Below are 14,465 nucleotides of genomic sequence, written 5' to 3'. Positions count from 1 at the left end.
ACTTCCTCTCACTGTCAACTATGTTTATTTTCAACAAACTTAACATGTGTAAATATTTGTATGAACATAACAAGATTCAACAACTAAGACATAAACTGAACAAGTTCCACAGACATGTGACTAACAGAAATGGAATAATGTGTCCCTGAACAAAGGGGGGTCAAAATCAAGAGTAACAGTCAGTATGTGTTGTACTGCAGTGCATCTTCTCTTCATGGACTGCACCAGATGTGCCAGTTCTTGTGAGATGTTACCCCACACTTCCACCAAGGCACCTACAAGTTTCCGGACATTTCTGGGGGGAATGGCCCTAGCCCTCACCCTCCAATCCAACAGGTCCCAGATGTGCTCAATGGATTGAGATCTGGGCTCTTTGCTGGCCATGGCAGTATGGCTGGTGGCATTGTCATGCTGGAGGGTCATGTCAGGATGAGCCTGCAGGAAGAGTACCACATGAGGGAGGAGGATGTCTTCCCTGTAACGCACAGCGTTGAGATTGCCTGCAATGACAACGAGCTCAGTCCGATGATGCTGTGACACACCGCCCCAGACCATGACGGACCCTCCACCTCCAAATCGATCCCGCTCCAGAGTACAGGCCTCGGAGTAACGCTCATTCCTTTGACGATAAACGCGAATCCGACCATCACCCCCGGTAAACAAAACCTTGACTCATCAGTGAAGAGCACTTTCTGCCAGTCCTGTCTGGTCCAGCGACGGTGGGTTTGTGGCCATAGGCGACATTGTTGCCGGTGATGTCTGGTGAGGACCTGCCTTACAACAGGCCTACAAGCCCTAATTCCAGCCTCTCTCAGCCTATTGCAGGCAGTCTGAGCACTGATGGAGGGATTTTGCGTTCCTGGTGTAACTTGGGCAGTTGTTGTTGCCATTCTGTACCTGTCCTGCAGGTGTGATGTACCGATCCTGTGCAGGTGTTGTTACACGTGGTCTGCCACTGCGAGGACGATCAGCTGTCCGTCCTGTCTCCCAGTAGCGCTGTCTTTATTGCCCTGGCCACATCTGCAGTCCTCATGCCTCCTTGCAGCATGCCTAAGGCACATTCACGCAGATGAGCCGGGACTCTGGGCATCTTTCTTTTGGTGTTTTTCAGAGTCAAGTAGAAAGGCCTCTTTAGTGTCATAAGTTATCATAACTGTCACCTTAATTGCCAACCATCTGTAAGCTGTTAGTGTCTTAACGACCGTTCCACAGGTGCATGTTCATTAACTGTTTATGGTTCATTGAACAAGCATGGAAAACAGTGTTTAAACCCTTTACAATGAAGATCTGTGAAGTTATTTCAATTTTTGCAAATTATCTTTGAAAGACAGGGTCTTGAAAAAGGGACAATTATTTTTTTGCTGAGTTTAGGTAGCACACAGTAGGATATTTCTCTCTCTCTCTACCTCTCTCTCTCTCCCCCTCTCTCTAGCGCTCTCTCTCCCTCTCTGCCTCTCTCTAGCTCTCTCTCTCTCTCCCGTACTCCCTATCTCTATACCTCTCTCTCTCTCTCTCTCTCTCTCTCTCTCTCTCTCTCCCGTACTCCCTCTCTCTAGCGCTCTCTCTCCCTCTCTCTAGCTCTCTCTCTCTCTCTTCCGTACTCCCTATCTCTATACCTCTCACTCTCTCCCACTCTCTCTCTCTCTCTCTCTCTCTCTCAATCTCTCTCTCCCTCTCTCTCTCTCTCTCTCTCTCTCAATCTCTTTCTCCCTCACTCCCTCTCTCTCTCCCTCTCTCTAGCTCTCTCTCTCTCTCCCGTACTCCCTATCTCTATACCTCTCTCTCTCTCTCTCTCTCTCTCTCTCCCGTACTCCCTCTCTCTAGCGCTCTCTCTCTCTCTCTCTAGCTCTCTCTCTCTCTCTTCCGTACTCCCTATCTCTATACCTCTCTCTCTCTCCCCCTCTCCCTCTCTCTCTCTCTCTCTCAATCTCTCTCTCCCTCTCTCTCTCTCTCTCAATCTCTTTCTCCCTCACTCCCTCTCTCTAGCGCTCTCTCTCCCTCTCTCTAGCTCTCTCTCTCTCTCCCGTACTCCCTATCTCTATACCTCTCTCTCTCTCTCTCTCTCTCTCTCTCTCTCCCGTACTCCCTCTCTCTAGCGCTCTCTCTCCCTCTCTCTAGCTCTCTCTCTCTCTCTTCCGTACTCCCTATCTCTATACCTCTCTCTCTCTCCCCCTCTCTCTCTCTCTCTCAATCTCTCTCTCTCTCTCTCCCTCTCTCTCTCTCTCTCTCTCTCTTTCTCTCAATCTCTTTCTCCCTCACTCCCTCTCTCTAGCGCTCTCTCTCCCTCTCTCTAGCTCTCTCTCTCTCTCTTCCGTACTCCCTATCTCTATACCTCTCTTTAGGTAGCACACAGTAGGATATTTCTCTCTCTCTCTACCTCTCTCTCTCTCCCCTCTCTCTCTCTCTCTCTCTCTAGCTCTCTCTCTCTCTCTTCCGTACTCCCTATCTCTATACCTCTCTCTCTCTCCCCCTCTCTCTCTCTCTCTCTCAATCTCTCCCTCTCTCCCTCTCTCTAGCTCTCTCTCTCTCTCCCGTACTCCCTATCTCTATACCTCTCTCTCTCTCTCTCTCTCTCTCCCGTACTCCCTCTCTCTAGCGCTCTCTCTCCCTCTCTCTAGCTCTCTCTCTCTCTCTTCCGTACTCTCTATCTCTATACCTCTCTCTCTCTCCCCCCTCTCTCTCTCTCTCTCTCTCTCTCTCTCTCTCAATCTCTCTCTCCCTCTCTCTCTCTCTCTCTCTCTCAATCTCTTTCTCCCTCACTCCCTCTCTCTAGCGCTCTCTCTCCCTCTCTCTAGCTCTCTCTCTCTCTCTTCCGTACTCCCTATCTCTATACCTCTCTCTCTCTCCCCCTCTCTCTCTCTCTCAATCTCTCTCTCCCTCTCTCTCTCTCTCTCTCTCTCTCTCTCTCTCTCGTACTCCCTCTCTCTAGCGCTCTCTCTCCCTCTCTCTAGCTCTCTCTCTCTCTCTCTCCCGTACTCCCTATCTCTATACCTCTCTCTCTCTCCCCCCTCTCTCTCTCTCTCAATCTCTCTCTCCCTCTCTCTCTCTCTCTCTCTCTCTCTCTCTCTCTCGTACTCCCTCTCTCTAGCGCTCTCTCTCCCTCTCTCTAGCTCTCTCTCTCTCTCTCTCTCGTACTCCCTCTCTCTAGCGCTCTCTCTCCCTCTCTCTAGCTCTCTCTCTCTCTCTCCCGTACTCCCTATCTCTATACCTCTCTATTTCTCCCTCCCTGCGGCTGGTACAATCTTGTGACAGGTTTCTGCATGTGAACAGCAGTCGAGTCGAACCTGAAAAATCAAGGACAGGACTTGAAAATGCCTTTTTCTCTCCACTTCTCTCAACCTGTCTGATGAAAGAGGTTAAACTAGGACAGAGAGGGTCATGTGTCCTGTATGCCTCTCAGAAATCTCTGACACCATCTGGAGAACAGTGAACTCCATGGGAGATCGTTTTAAAAGCTCACCTGCGCTGGCTACTCACATTGGAACTGCAAGTTTATAATAAAGACATAAACAGCCTTAGTAATGTACCATACAAGTTTATAATAAAGACATAAACAGCCTTAGTAATGTACCATACAAGGGAATGGGGTGTCATTGGAGACACATAATGAACACAACACCAGAGGATGTAAAAAAACAACACGTTTTATACTTCTTCATTATACCATTAAACTCACACAATCGCAGTGGCGACTTCATGAAGGAGCGCCCTGGGTTTAAATAGGTCTCTGTTAAAGTCCAGCAATGAATGAAATGAGCTACCAGTATAGAGGAAGTCTTTCACACAGTAACCCTCATCGGGGTCTGTCTGAACTCATAAAGCAAAGTCAACCTGTCTGTCTGTCTGTCTGAACTCATAAAGCAAAGTCAACCTGTCTGTCTGTCTGTCTGTCTGTCTGTCTGTCTGTCTGTCTGTCTGTCTGTCTGTCTGTCTGTCTGTCTGTCTGTCTGTCTGTCTGTCTGTCTGTCTGTCTGAACTCATAAAGCAAAGTCAACCTGTCTGTCTGAACTCATAAAGCAAAGTCAACCTGTCTGTCTGAACTCATAAAGCAAAGTCAACCGGTCTGCCTGTCTGTCTGTCTGTCTGTCTGTCTGTCTGTCTGTCTGTCTGTCTGTCTGTCTGTCTGTCTGTCTGTCTGTCTGTCTGTCTGTCTGTCTGTCTGTCTGTCTGTCTGTCTGTCTGTCTGTCTGTCTGTCTAGCCAATCTAGCAGGGAATCGAAGGGATATTTGCCACTATGGATCGATGCCTCTGCCCCTCATTAAACCTCTCCTCAGTTCAGTTACTCAGAGAGAGAAAATGAGTGGCTATACGTAAGGCTATATGTAATTAATCATTTGAAAAATACCAATGCACGCACACACACACACACACACACACACACACACACACACACACACACACACACACACACACACACACACACACACACACACACACACACACACACTCTGTAGCCCCAATGCTGATCTCTCTCTCTCTCTCTCTTTCACTCTGTCTGTCTCTCTCTCTGTCTGAAGCCTTCTCCTTCCCTCCCTATCTCTCTCTCTCTCTCTCTTTCACTCTGTCTGTCTCTCTCTCTGTCTGAAGCCTTCTCCCTCCCTCCCTATCTCTGTCTCTCTCTCTCTTTCACTCTGCCTGTCTCTCTCTCTCTTTCACTCTGTCTGTCTCTCTCTCTGTCTGAAGCCTTCTCCCTCCCTCCCTATATCTCTCTCTCTCTCTCTCTCTTTCACTCTGCCTGTCTCTCTCTGTCTGAAGCCTTCTCCCTCCCTCCCTCCCTATCTCTGTCTGTCTCTCTCTCTCTCTCTCTCTCTCTCTCTCTCTCTCTTTCACTCTGTCTGTCTCGCTCTCTGTCTGAAGCCTTCTCCCTCCCTCCCTATCTCTCTCTCTCTCTTTCACTCTGCCTGTCTCTCTCTGTCTGAAGCCTTCTCCCTCCCTATCTCTGTCTCTGTCTCTGTCTCTCCCTATCTCTCTCTCTCTCTCTCTCTCTTTCACTCTGCCTGTCTCTCTCTGTCTGAAGCCTTCTCCCTCCCTCCCTATCTCTGTATGTCTCTCTCTATCTATCTCTCTTTCACTCTGTCTGTCTCTCTCTGTCTGAAGCCTTCTCCCTCCCTCCCTATCTCTCTCTCTCTCTCTCTCTCTCTCTCTCTTTCACTCTGCCTGTCTCTCTCTGTCTGAAGCCTTATCCCTCCCTCCCTATCTCTCTCTCTCTCTCTCTCTCTCTCTGTCTCTCTCTCTCTCTCTCTTTCACTCTGTCTGTCTCTCTCTGTCTGAAGCCTTCTCCCTCCCTCCCTATCTCTCTCTCTCTCTTTCACTCTGTCTGTCTCTCTCTGTCTGAAGCCTTCTCCCTCCCTCCCTATCTCTCTCTCTCTCTCTTTCACTCTGTCTGGCTCTCTCTGTCTGAAGCCTTCTCCCTCCCTCCCTATCTCTCTCTCTTTCACTCTGTCTGTCTCTCTCTCTGTCTGTCTGTCTCCTCTCTCTGAAGCCTCCCCTCCCTATCTCTGTCTCTCTCTCTCTTTCACTCTGTCTGTCTCTCTCTGTCTGAAGCCTTCTCCCTCCCTCCCTATCTCTCTCTCTCTCTTTCACTCTGTCTGTCTCTCTCTCTGTCTGAAGCCTTCTCCCTCCCTCCCTATCTCCGTCTCTCTCTCTCTTTCACTCTGCCTGTCTCTCTCTCTGTCTGAAGCCTTCTCCCTCCCTCCCTATCTCTCTCTCTCTCTCCTTCTCCATATTCTGGGTTAAGACACAGACAGACCGGGTCTTTCTTCACAGTGGGTGGTGAGGTTTCTCTGCCTAGAACAGGCAGGTGTACTACTCTGAATAATACAAGTTTGTATGCAGGAGTTTTAGCAGCTATTCTCAAAACAGCTCCAATGGTGCTTGACGATTCTGAACAAAAATAAACCTATATCATGTTTTGTGTGCAGTGATGGACAGTTTATGCCAGTGTTGAGTGGTTTCATCATACCACTCATAACCTTCTCTATGTTGGCATAGTTTGGCTCATATATATTAAGTAGCTATTATGTATTTTCAATGTAATCATACATGCACTTTTCTCCATACATCATTTTCTTTGAATTATTGTCTAGAAATGCTGAACTGGCCCTGAACTCGTGCTCCAATCACGACTGCTGCTTATTGTTGCTTGGCAACGATCATACAACCATTGTATTGGGAGCCTAATGCCACGCTTCTTCCTCAGAATGAATCATAGTGTACCTCTTGAGGATACATGTTCATAAAGAGATTGAAGCCTCACAATATAGCTGTGATAATTAAAGGGTTTGTAGATACCAACAGATCTCTGGTGGGTGTATGACTCTGTTCCACTATAAAGGTGCTAGTGTTAGAAAAGCATTTCAAAGTTCATAACTTCATTCACAACTGACACATATATTACTGATTACTGTACAATTACTAAGAAAGTAACAGGAGTGACAGAAAGTGAAACACACAATCAACATGTTCTGTCCTATTGTATGAATGTACTGCATGTACTGTGCATGTACCCATCATCGGATGGGACCACAGTGTCTCCTGACCCCTCCTGTCTCAGCCTCCAGTATTTATGCTGCAGGAGTTTATGTGTCGGGGGGCTGGGGTCAGTCTGTTATATCTGGAGTATTTCTCCTGTCTTATCCGGTGTCCTGTGTGAATTTAAGTATGCTCTCTCTAATTCTCTCTCTCTCTGAGGACCTGAGCCCTAGGACAATGCCTCAGGACTACCTGACATGATGACTCCTTGTTGTCCCCAGTCCACCTGGCCGTGCTGCTGCTCCAGTTTGAACTGTTCTGCCTGCGGCTATGGAACCCTGACCTGTTCACTGTGATTACTATCATTTATGAACATTTGAACATCTTGGCCATGTTCTGTTATAATCTCCACCCAGCACAGCCAGAAGAGGCCACCCCTCATAGCCTGGTTCCTCTCTAGGTTTCTTCCTAGGTTTTGGCCTTTCTAGGGAGTTTTTCCTAGCCACCGTGCTTCTACACCTGCATTGCTTGCTGTTTGGGGTTTTAGGCTGGGTTTCTGTACAGCACTTTGATATATCAGCTGATGTACGAAGGGCTATATAAATAAATTTGATTTACTATCATGTCATTCTAGAATGTACTGTGTGGACTATCCCCAATTTTGTGGTATCCAATTGTTTTTAGTAGCTACTATCTTGTCTCATCGCTACAACTCCCGTACGGGCTCGGGAGAGAAACACCATGCACCTGGCAACCTTGGCCAACCCCTCCCTAACCCGGGCGACGCTAGGCCAATTGTGCATCGCCCCACGAACCTCCCGGTCGCGGCCACACGACAGAGCCTGGGCACGAACCCAGAGGCTCTGATGGCACAGCTGCCGCTGCAGTACAGCGCCCTTAACCACTGCGCCACCCGGGAGCCTCCCTACACTCACTCTTTCTAGAGCAGAATCTAAAAGACAATTATTTAATCAACATATTTGCTTAAGTTTAACAGAGTTTGCATCTAGGGGAAGCTTTCAACATACTATAGCACAAAATAATAGTAAATGCTGTATATCCATGCATTAGATTACAAAACTTAACAAACATGCTGAAGTAGTACAATTTAAACTGTCACAGTAACCCTTTCCATTTCAATGAGCTAGAAGATTACAGCTCTAGTGTTTAAGAGGATGCTGAGACGCTATGCAATACACCAAGCATATCCCAAATCGAACCCTATTCCCTAAATAGAGCCCTATGGACCCTAGTAATAAGTAGTGCACTATATAGGGAATAGGGTGCCATTTAAGATGCAAACACAGTCACCCCTTCAGCACAATCATATGTCACAAAATCAACATATCATATATGATAAACTATTTCCTCATTACAAAACATGAGGAAGTTAATTGAAAATGTTTCCAAGTGGAGGTTGAATATTAAAGGGATATTTCTGTGTGTATTCTACTACTGGGACTAATTCAGAAACGCCTGTTGGGGCTCCGTCTGTCTCAAACTAAATTGGTTTACTAAAGTGAGCGGGAGTGTGTGTGTGTGTGTGTGTGTGTGTGTGTGTGTGTGTGTGTCTGTCTGCAAAATCACTAGGTGAGGCTAATGGCTGAGCTTCCTGCCTCGTTTCCGAGATTTCCGACTGCTTAAACTAACAGAATGTTAGATTTAATATCAGCTTTAATATTAAGGCTTCTGATAATTACAATGTTTGGAGGTGAATTAACTGGCTTTTGGCACATTTCTATGTGATTACAAGTGTGAGCTTTAACCGTTGCTCTTGGAATTGACTGAATTGACAGAAAACCAAAGCAAAGAGTAGCTATATTGACCACGATTTGCATCCATTTTCTGTAATGAAAGTAACATCAACACTTTGTAATACAACGTTTGTATGAATCCCAAGAGGTGTAATGTCTCTAATCCAATGTATCTCAATGATGCATCTTTCTCTCTACAGGAGAATGTTTGCTTGTTGTGAGTTATGACTTGCAGACAGAACTTGTCCTCATCCCAAATGGCACCCTATGGGCCCTGGTTTAACGTAGTGCACTACCCTATGAGCCCTGGTCAACAGTAGTGCACTACCTTATAGGTCCTGGTTAAATGTAGTGCACTACCCTATGAGCCCTGGTTTAACGTAGTGCACTACCCTATAGGTCCTGGTTAAATGTAGTGCACTACCCTATGAGCCCTGGTCAACAGTAGTGCACTACCCTATAGGTCCTGGTTAAATGTAGTGCACTACCCTATGGGCCCTGGTTTAACGTAGTGCACTATCCTATAGGTCCTGGTTAAATGTAGTGCACTACCATATGGGGCCTGGTTTAACGTAGTGCACTACCCTATAGGTCCTGGTTAAATGTAGTGCACTACCCTATGGGGCCTGGTTTAACGTAGTGCACTACCCTATGAGCCCTGGTTTAACGTAGTGCACTACCCTATGGGGCCTGGTTTAACGTAGTGCACTACCCTATGGGCCCTGGTTTAACGTAGTGCACTACCCTATGAGCCCTGGTCAACAGTAGTGCACTACCCTATAGGTCCTGGTTAAATGTAGTGCACTACCCTATGGGGCCTGGTTTAACGTAGTGCACTACCCTATAGGTCCTGGTTAAATGTAGTGCACTACCCTATGGGGCCTGGTTTAACGTAGTGCACTACCCTATGAGCCCTGGTTTAACGTAGTGCACTACCCTATGGGGCCTGGTTTAACGTAGTGCACTACAAAAGGAACAGGGTGCCATTTGGAACGGATGCCTCGACTGTTATGTGAAAATGTAATCAACAGCCTGGGTCTCAAATGCTTTCTCTTCTTGTCTCCTTTGACAAATTATTCCAATTAGCCTTTAAACTGCTGAAGTTCCTCTCATTCCAACCCTGATTTAGTTTTACAGAACTTTAAAAGGGGCAATCCGGAATATGAAAAACAACACTTGTTTTAGGTTGGGAAAAAAGGGATGCACCAATTCCAGATTGGCCCTTTAACTCTGATTTGTGTTACATGACTTTAAAATGGCCATTCTGATTCGGTTTGAATCAGCCTTGTTATTTCCATTCAGAAGAATTGATCTGTTTGTCGTGATTTAGCCTGGAAGGCTGCAATTACTAATGGACTGCGTAATGTTATCCACATTGTCATGTTTGAATTGGTTTTGATGATCAATTATGTTGTTAAGCTGTGTGTCATATAAAATACAGTGCTTTCATATAAAAAGCAACATTACGGATGAAAAATAAGTACAAAAGCATTCAATCTTCATGGACTTCATCTTACTCTCCATTTATCTCTTTATCACACACACACACACGCACACACGCACACACGCACGCACGCACGCACGCACGCACGCACGCACGCACGCACACACACACACACACACACACACACACACACACACACACGTCCAGCTTAATGAGAACTGTAGGTCCCCTGCTCCTCCCAGTCAACAGTTTGATTTGAGGGTTGATAGGTGCTGATATCTGGCTTTAGAGAGGAGGCATTCTCTCTCCTGTCTCGTTCTCTTTCACTCCCACCGTGTTGTCTGTCTTACATACCTCCTTTTCTACACATTTTCTTGTTGGGTTTCCTGGCACATTCCTTGGATATTCTTTTGACTGTAAAATGAATAAAAAAAACTACAAAATAACAGAAAGCTGGAAAAGACCTGGAAGGTGACATGCAACAACCCCCCAAACCCTCCCCATCTCCCCATCCCTCCCTCATCAACAACAACGACAGAGGGACTGTCCAGAGAGTAACTGGGGGTGTTTCTGCAGAAATATTCCAAAATGGTGGAATGAATTTGCTGCACGTTGGAACACAAGAAGCCCATATTCACATGCACTTCTATATAAGACCCCTTACCACCACACAGGTGCTTCAGAGTTAGACGGGACTTTCCGTTACAGCACATTGCCAACAGTATTTGCCGTTCGTATTAAGATTAAATTGTACGCAATATTTTGTATCATTATGACACTGAGACCATTTACAATTTCAAGCTTTGCTGTGTGGATCTCAATGGATTGAAATGTAGGTCTTCAGTTAAAATATTGTATTATTTTGTCTGTTGCACCTGTAACTTGTAGTTTGCAAAGACTGCAAAGACAAATGCTAGATAAGAATAGGAAAGTAAGGGGTCTTACATGGTCTAGTCTGATGCCACAGGCCTCGAGTGTACCAGAATATTTCACCAACCAACCCTACATAAGATCATTGTCTAATAGCTCATAGCTAATCATATTATCCCCAGAACACTCACGACAGTAAGGGAAGGGAGTGCACCAAGGTACAGTACTAGGCCCAATCTGTTTCAACATCTGATTGTTTTTTCAGGCATTTTATGTAATATTTTGTCTTTTTGGGGTGTTATTTTTTAATCAACACAAAGAGGAACCTCAAACAGTGGCATGGAAAGGGAGAGTTGATGAAAATAGATGTCTGCCATGGAAGATCAAGTCAGAATGAGGATGCTGGAGATGATGGTGGTGGAGGACACAGACACAGCATGCACAGGGAGGACAACACGGCATGCTCCACACACACTACAGTAGCGACACACAGTCTCAGAGAGAGATAGAATAAGAGCTAGAAAATACATAAAAATAGTTTGGTTTTGTTCTCGTATACCCGACCCACTCACCATCCTCCGTAGGAACGTAGATGTTTAGATACAAACAGTCCTCGTTTTGATCCTGTATGTAAGAGGCCACTATATCCAGGCTGAAGGAGAACCATATGGGCATCATAATCTCTGGCACGGCGTTGTGAATATTCTGGGGGCAAACGGGAGCAAAGTGAGTGGCGTTCTTTATCCCCGACCAGGAGGAGGGTGGCTCGGGGGGCAGGAAGCGTTTCTCTCCCACTGGGGAGGCTGCATACGGGACCCCCAAATACTGGTCCACTGGTCCCAGTATCTCACTGGGTAGGGGCACTCTCACCCCCCGGAGTTTCCCATACTGCGTGTTCACAGTGGGGTGGTAGGCCTGGCCTCGGACAGCCACCAAGCACCAGGAAAAAGTTACGATCCAGAAGGACGCGGTGATGCTGAGGCTGGAGATGGAGCTGGGTATGTGGGCTCCATGCCAGTCCCTATGGTCCTGATGCTGAGAGGAGAGGAGACGGTTTCTCCTTGGCAAAAACCACATGGTCCGTCTGAGTGAGTCTCAGCAATGACTGCAGGTCACCAACATAAACGTGGGGTCTCCTACCCGGCTCACACAGCCTTTCTTTTCCTCTCCCTGTCTTCCCCTGTCTTCCCCTGTCTTCCCCTGTCTCCCCTTCGCCCAGTAATCCCGTCTCTCAGCCCAACAGTCCAGCACCCATAGATCTACTTATCAGTCTGGATAAAGGAGCTGAGCAGATAAAACAGAACAGTACAAAAATAAAAAGTTATGCTATTTCCTTTCTTTACGGTCTTCATTCACTGTCCTCTCCTCCTCTCGTCAGATCTTCCATCCTATACCTGCTGAAGAGAGGGAAGAAAAAAGAGGATAGGAACATTTATGACAATCTCCAGAGATACAGACAAACAGTTTACATTCATTTATTTTATTCACTCATGTTTTATTGACTGGTAGAGAGGGTCTTTTCTGTCCTGATATAAACCAGAACACATAAACATGACAGTGCACTTACCCATGCTATCAATCTACACAATCAAGGGCTCGCCGAGTCGCTGGGGTAAAGTGTTGCACAATTTAGTCACAGACCGTTTACTGATATAAAGCCTAGCTATTGAAAGATTAACATAGCAATGAGCACACTACAAAAAAAGGCATATGTCCCTAACATGTCCCCATCTCACATAACACACAAAATACATACCAAAATACATACCAAAATACATACCAAAATACATACCAAAATACATACCAAAATACATACCAAAATACATACCAAAATACATACCAAAATACATACCAAAATACATACCAAAGGAACATTATACAACTGTTTAGAAAAAGATAAATCACTATAAATCACAAACCTACACTATCAACAGTTTTTAATGACTTCCAATAACATTAAAAACATCAAAATGTCATGTTTCCCATTAGGTAGAGTTTCTCTACTTCCCCCTTCTCTATAGATAAAGACCTGATAAAATGCTTTCTCAGTTACACCTCCCCTGTCTTAGTCGAAGATAAGAGAGAAAGCGAGAGAGAGAGAGAGAGAGAGAGAGAGAGAGAGGGGGGGAGAGAGAGAGAGAGAGAGAGAGAGGGAGGGGGAGAGAGAGAGAGAGGGGGGGGAGAGAGAGAGAGAGAGAGGGAGGGGGAGAGAGAGAGAGAGAGAGAGGGAGGGGGAGAGAGAGAGAGAGGGGGGGGAGAGAGAGAGAGAGAGAGAGAGAGAGAGAGAGAGGGGAGAGAGAGAGAGAGAGGGAGGAGAGAGAGAGAGACAGGGAGGAGAGAGAGAGAGAGAGAGAGAGAGAGAGAGAGAGAGAGAGAGAGAAAGGGAGCAAACCCCCTCAACCCCGCACCTCGACCCCCTCTACCTCCTCAACCTCCCCTTAAACCCTCTTCCTCAACCCCTCCTACTCCTCAACCTCCCATCCTCAACTACCCCTGCTCCTAGACTCCCCTCCTCAACCCACTCCTCAAACCCACTCCTCAACCTCCCTACTCCTCAAACCCCCTCTTCAACTCCACCCTCCTCCTACTCCCCCTCCTCAACCTCCACCTCAACCCCATACCACCTCAACCCCTCCTCCTAGCCCCCTGGCCCAGCTCAGCCTCAGTGGCTAGCAGCTGGCTAAATAGGACAGGCAGGAGGACTGTCCAATAACAGTAGAGAGAAGTACAGCCAGGAGTTTAGAGGATATTGCATTCCAAAATGACTGTAAATGATTTATAATGTACCAGCAGGCGTCAGGCCCACTAACCACTCAGGGAAAAGTAATCAGGACATTCCTTAAGGTGCTGTTATCACTCTGAAGACCCATACACACAGGCATGATTCACACACACACACACACACACACACACACACACACACACACACACACACACACACACACACACACACACACACACACACACACACACACACACACACACACACACACACACACACATGACACAGGATCAGTGAAAAGCCAATTGGAACAGTATATTTCTCCCCTCCTCACTCTGTTGAACACCCTCTCTCCTCCCCCTCCTCGGCCTGTTGAACACCCTACCTCTCTCCTCCCCTCCTCGGCCTGTTGAACACCCTACCTCTCTCCTCCCCCTCCTTTCCCTGTTGAACACCCTACCTCTCTCCTCCCCCTCCTCGGCCTGTTGAACACTCTACCTCTCTCCTCCCCCTCCTCTCCCTGTTGAACACCCTACCTCTCTCCTCCCCCTCCTCGGCCTGTTGAACACCCTACCTCTCTCCTCCCCCTCCTCTCCCTGTTGAACACCCTACCTCTCTCCTCCCCTCCTCTCCCTGTTGAACACCCTACCTCTCTCCTCCCCCTCCTCTCCCTGTTGAACACCCTACCTCTCTCCTCCCCTCTCCTCGGCCTGTTGAACACCCTACCTCTCTCCTCCCCCTCCTCGGCCTGTTGAACACCCTACCTCTCTCCTCCCCCTCCTCGGCCTGTTGAACACCCTACCTCTCTCCTCCCCCTCCTCGGCCTGTTGAACACCCTACCTCTCTCCTCCCCCTCATCTCCCTGTTGAACACCCTACCTCTCTCCACCCCCTCCTCTCCCTGTTGAACACCCTACCTCTCTCTCCTCCCCCTCCTCTCCCTGTTGAACACCCTACCTCTCTCCTCCCCCTCCTCTCCCTGTTGAACACCCTACTCTCTCCTCCCCCTCCTCTCCCTGTTGAACACCCTACCTCTCTCCTCCCCCTCCTCGGCCTGTTGAACACCCTACCTCTCTCCTCCCCCTCCTCTCCCTGTTGAACACCCTACCTCTCTCCTCCCCCTCCTCGGCCTGTTGAACACCCTACCTCTCTCCTCCCCCTCCTCGGCCTGTTGAACACCCTACCTCTCTCCTCCCCCTCCTCT

The 14,465-nt window shown here is 47.4% G+C and overlaps 1 protein-coding gene across 1 annotated transcript in view; it reads right to left on the bottom strand.

Annotated features, from left to right (window-relative positions):
* LOC135571852 (neuroligin-3-like) overlaps positions 1-14,465 on the bottom strand; it is a 278,088-nt gene that overhangs the window by 166,381 nt on the left and 97,242 nt on the right. Inside the window, exon 2 of the mRNA XM_065019028.1 lies at positions 11,113-11,937. Within this exon, the coding sequence (XP_064875100.1) occupies positions 11,113-11,617 (505 nt within the window). The 5' untranslated portion in view covers positions 11,618-11,937. The remainder of the gene's footprint in view (positions 1-11,112; positions 11,938-14,465) is intronic.

This window comes from Oncorhynchus nerka, linkage group LG5 (genome assembly GCF_034236695.1).
Source record: "Oncorhynchus nerka isolate Pitt River linkage group LG5, Oner_Uvic_2.0, whole genome shotgun sequence".
Taxonomy (NCBI): Eukaryota; Metazoa; Chordata; class Actinopteri; order Salmoniformes; family Salmonidae; genus Oncorhynchus; species Oncorhynchus nerka.
This window is presented reverse-complemented; position numbering and strand designations above follow the sequence as displayed.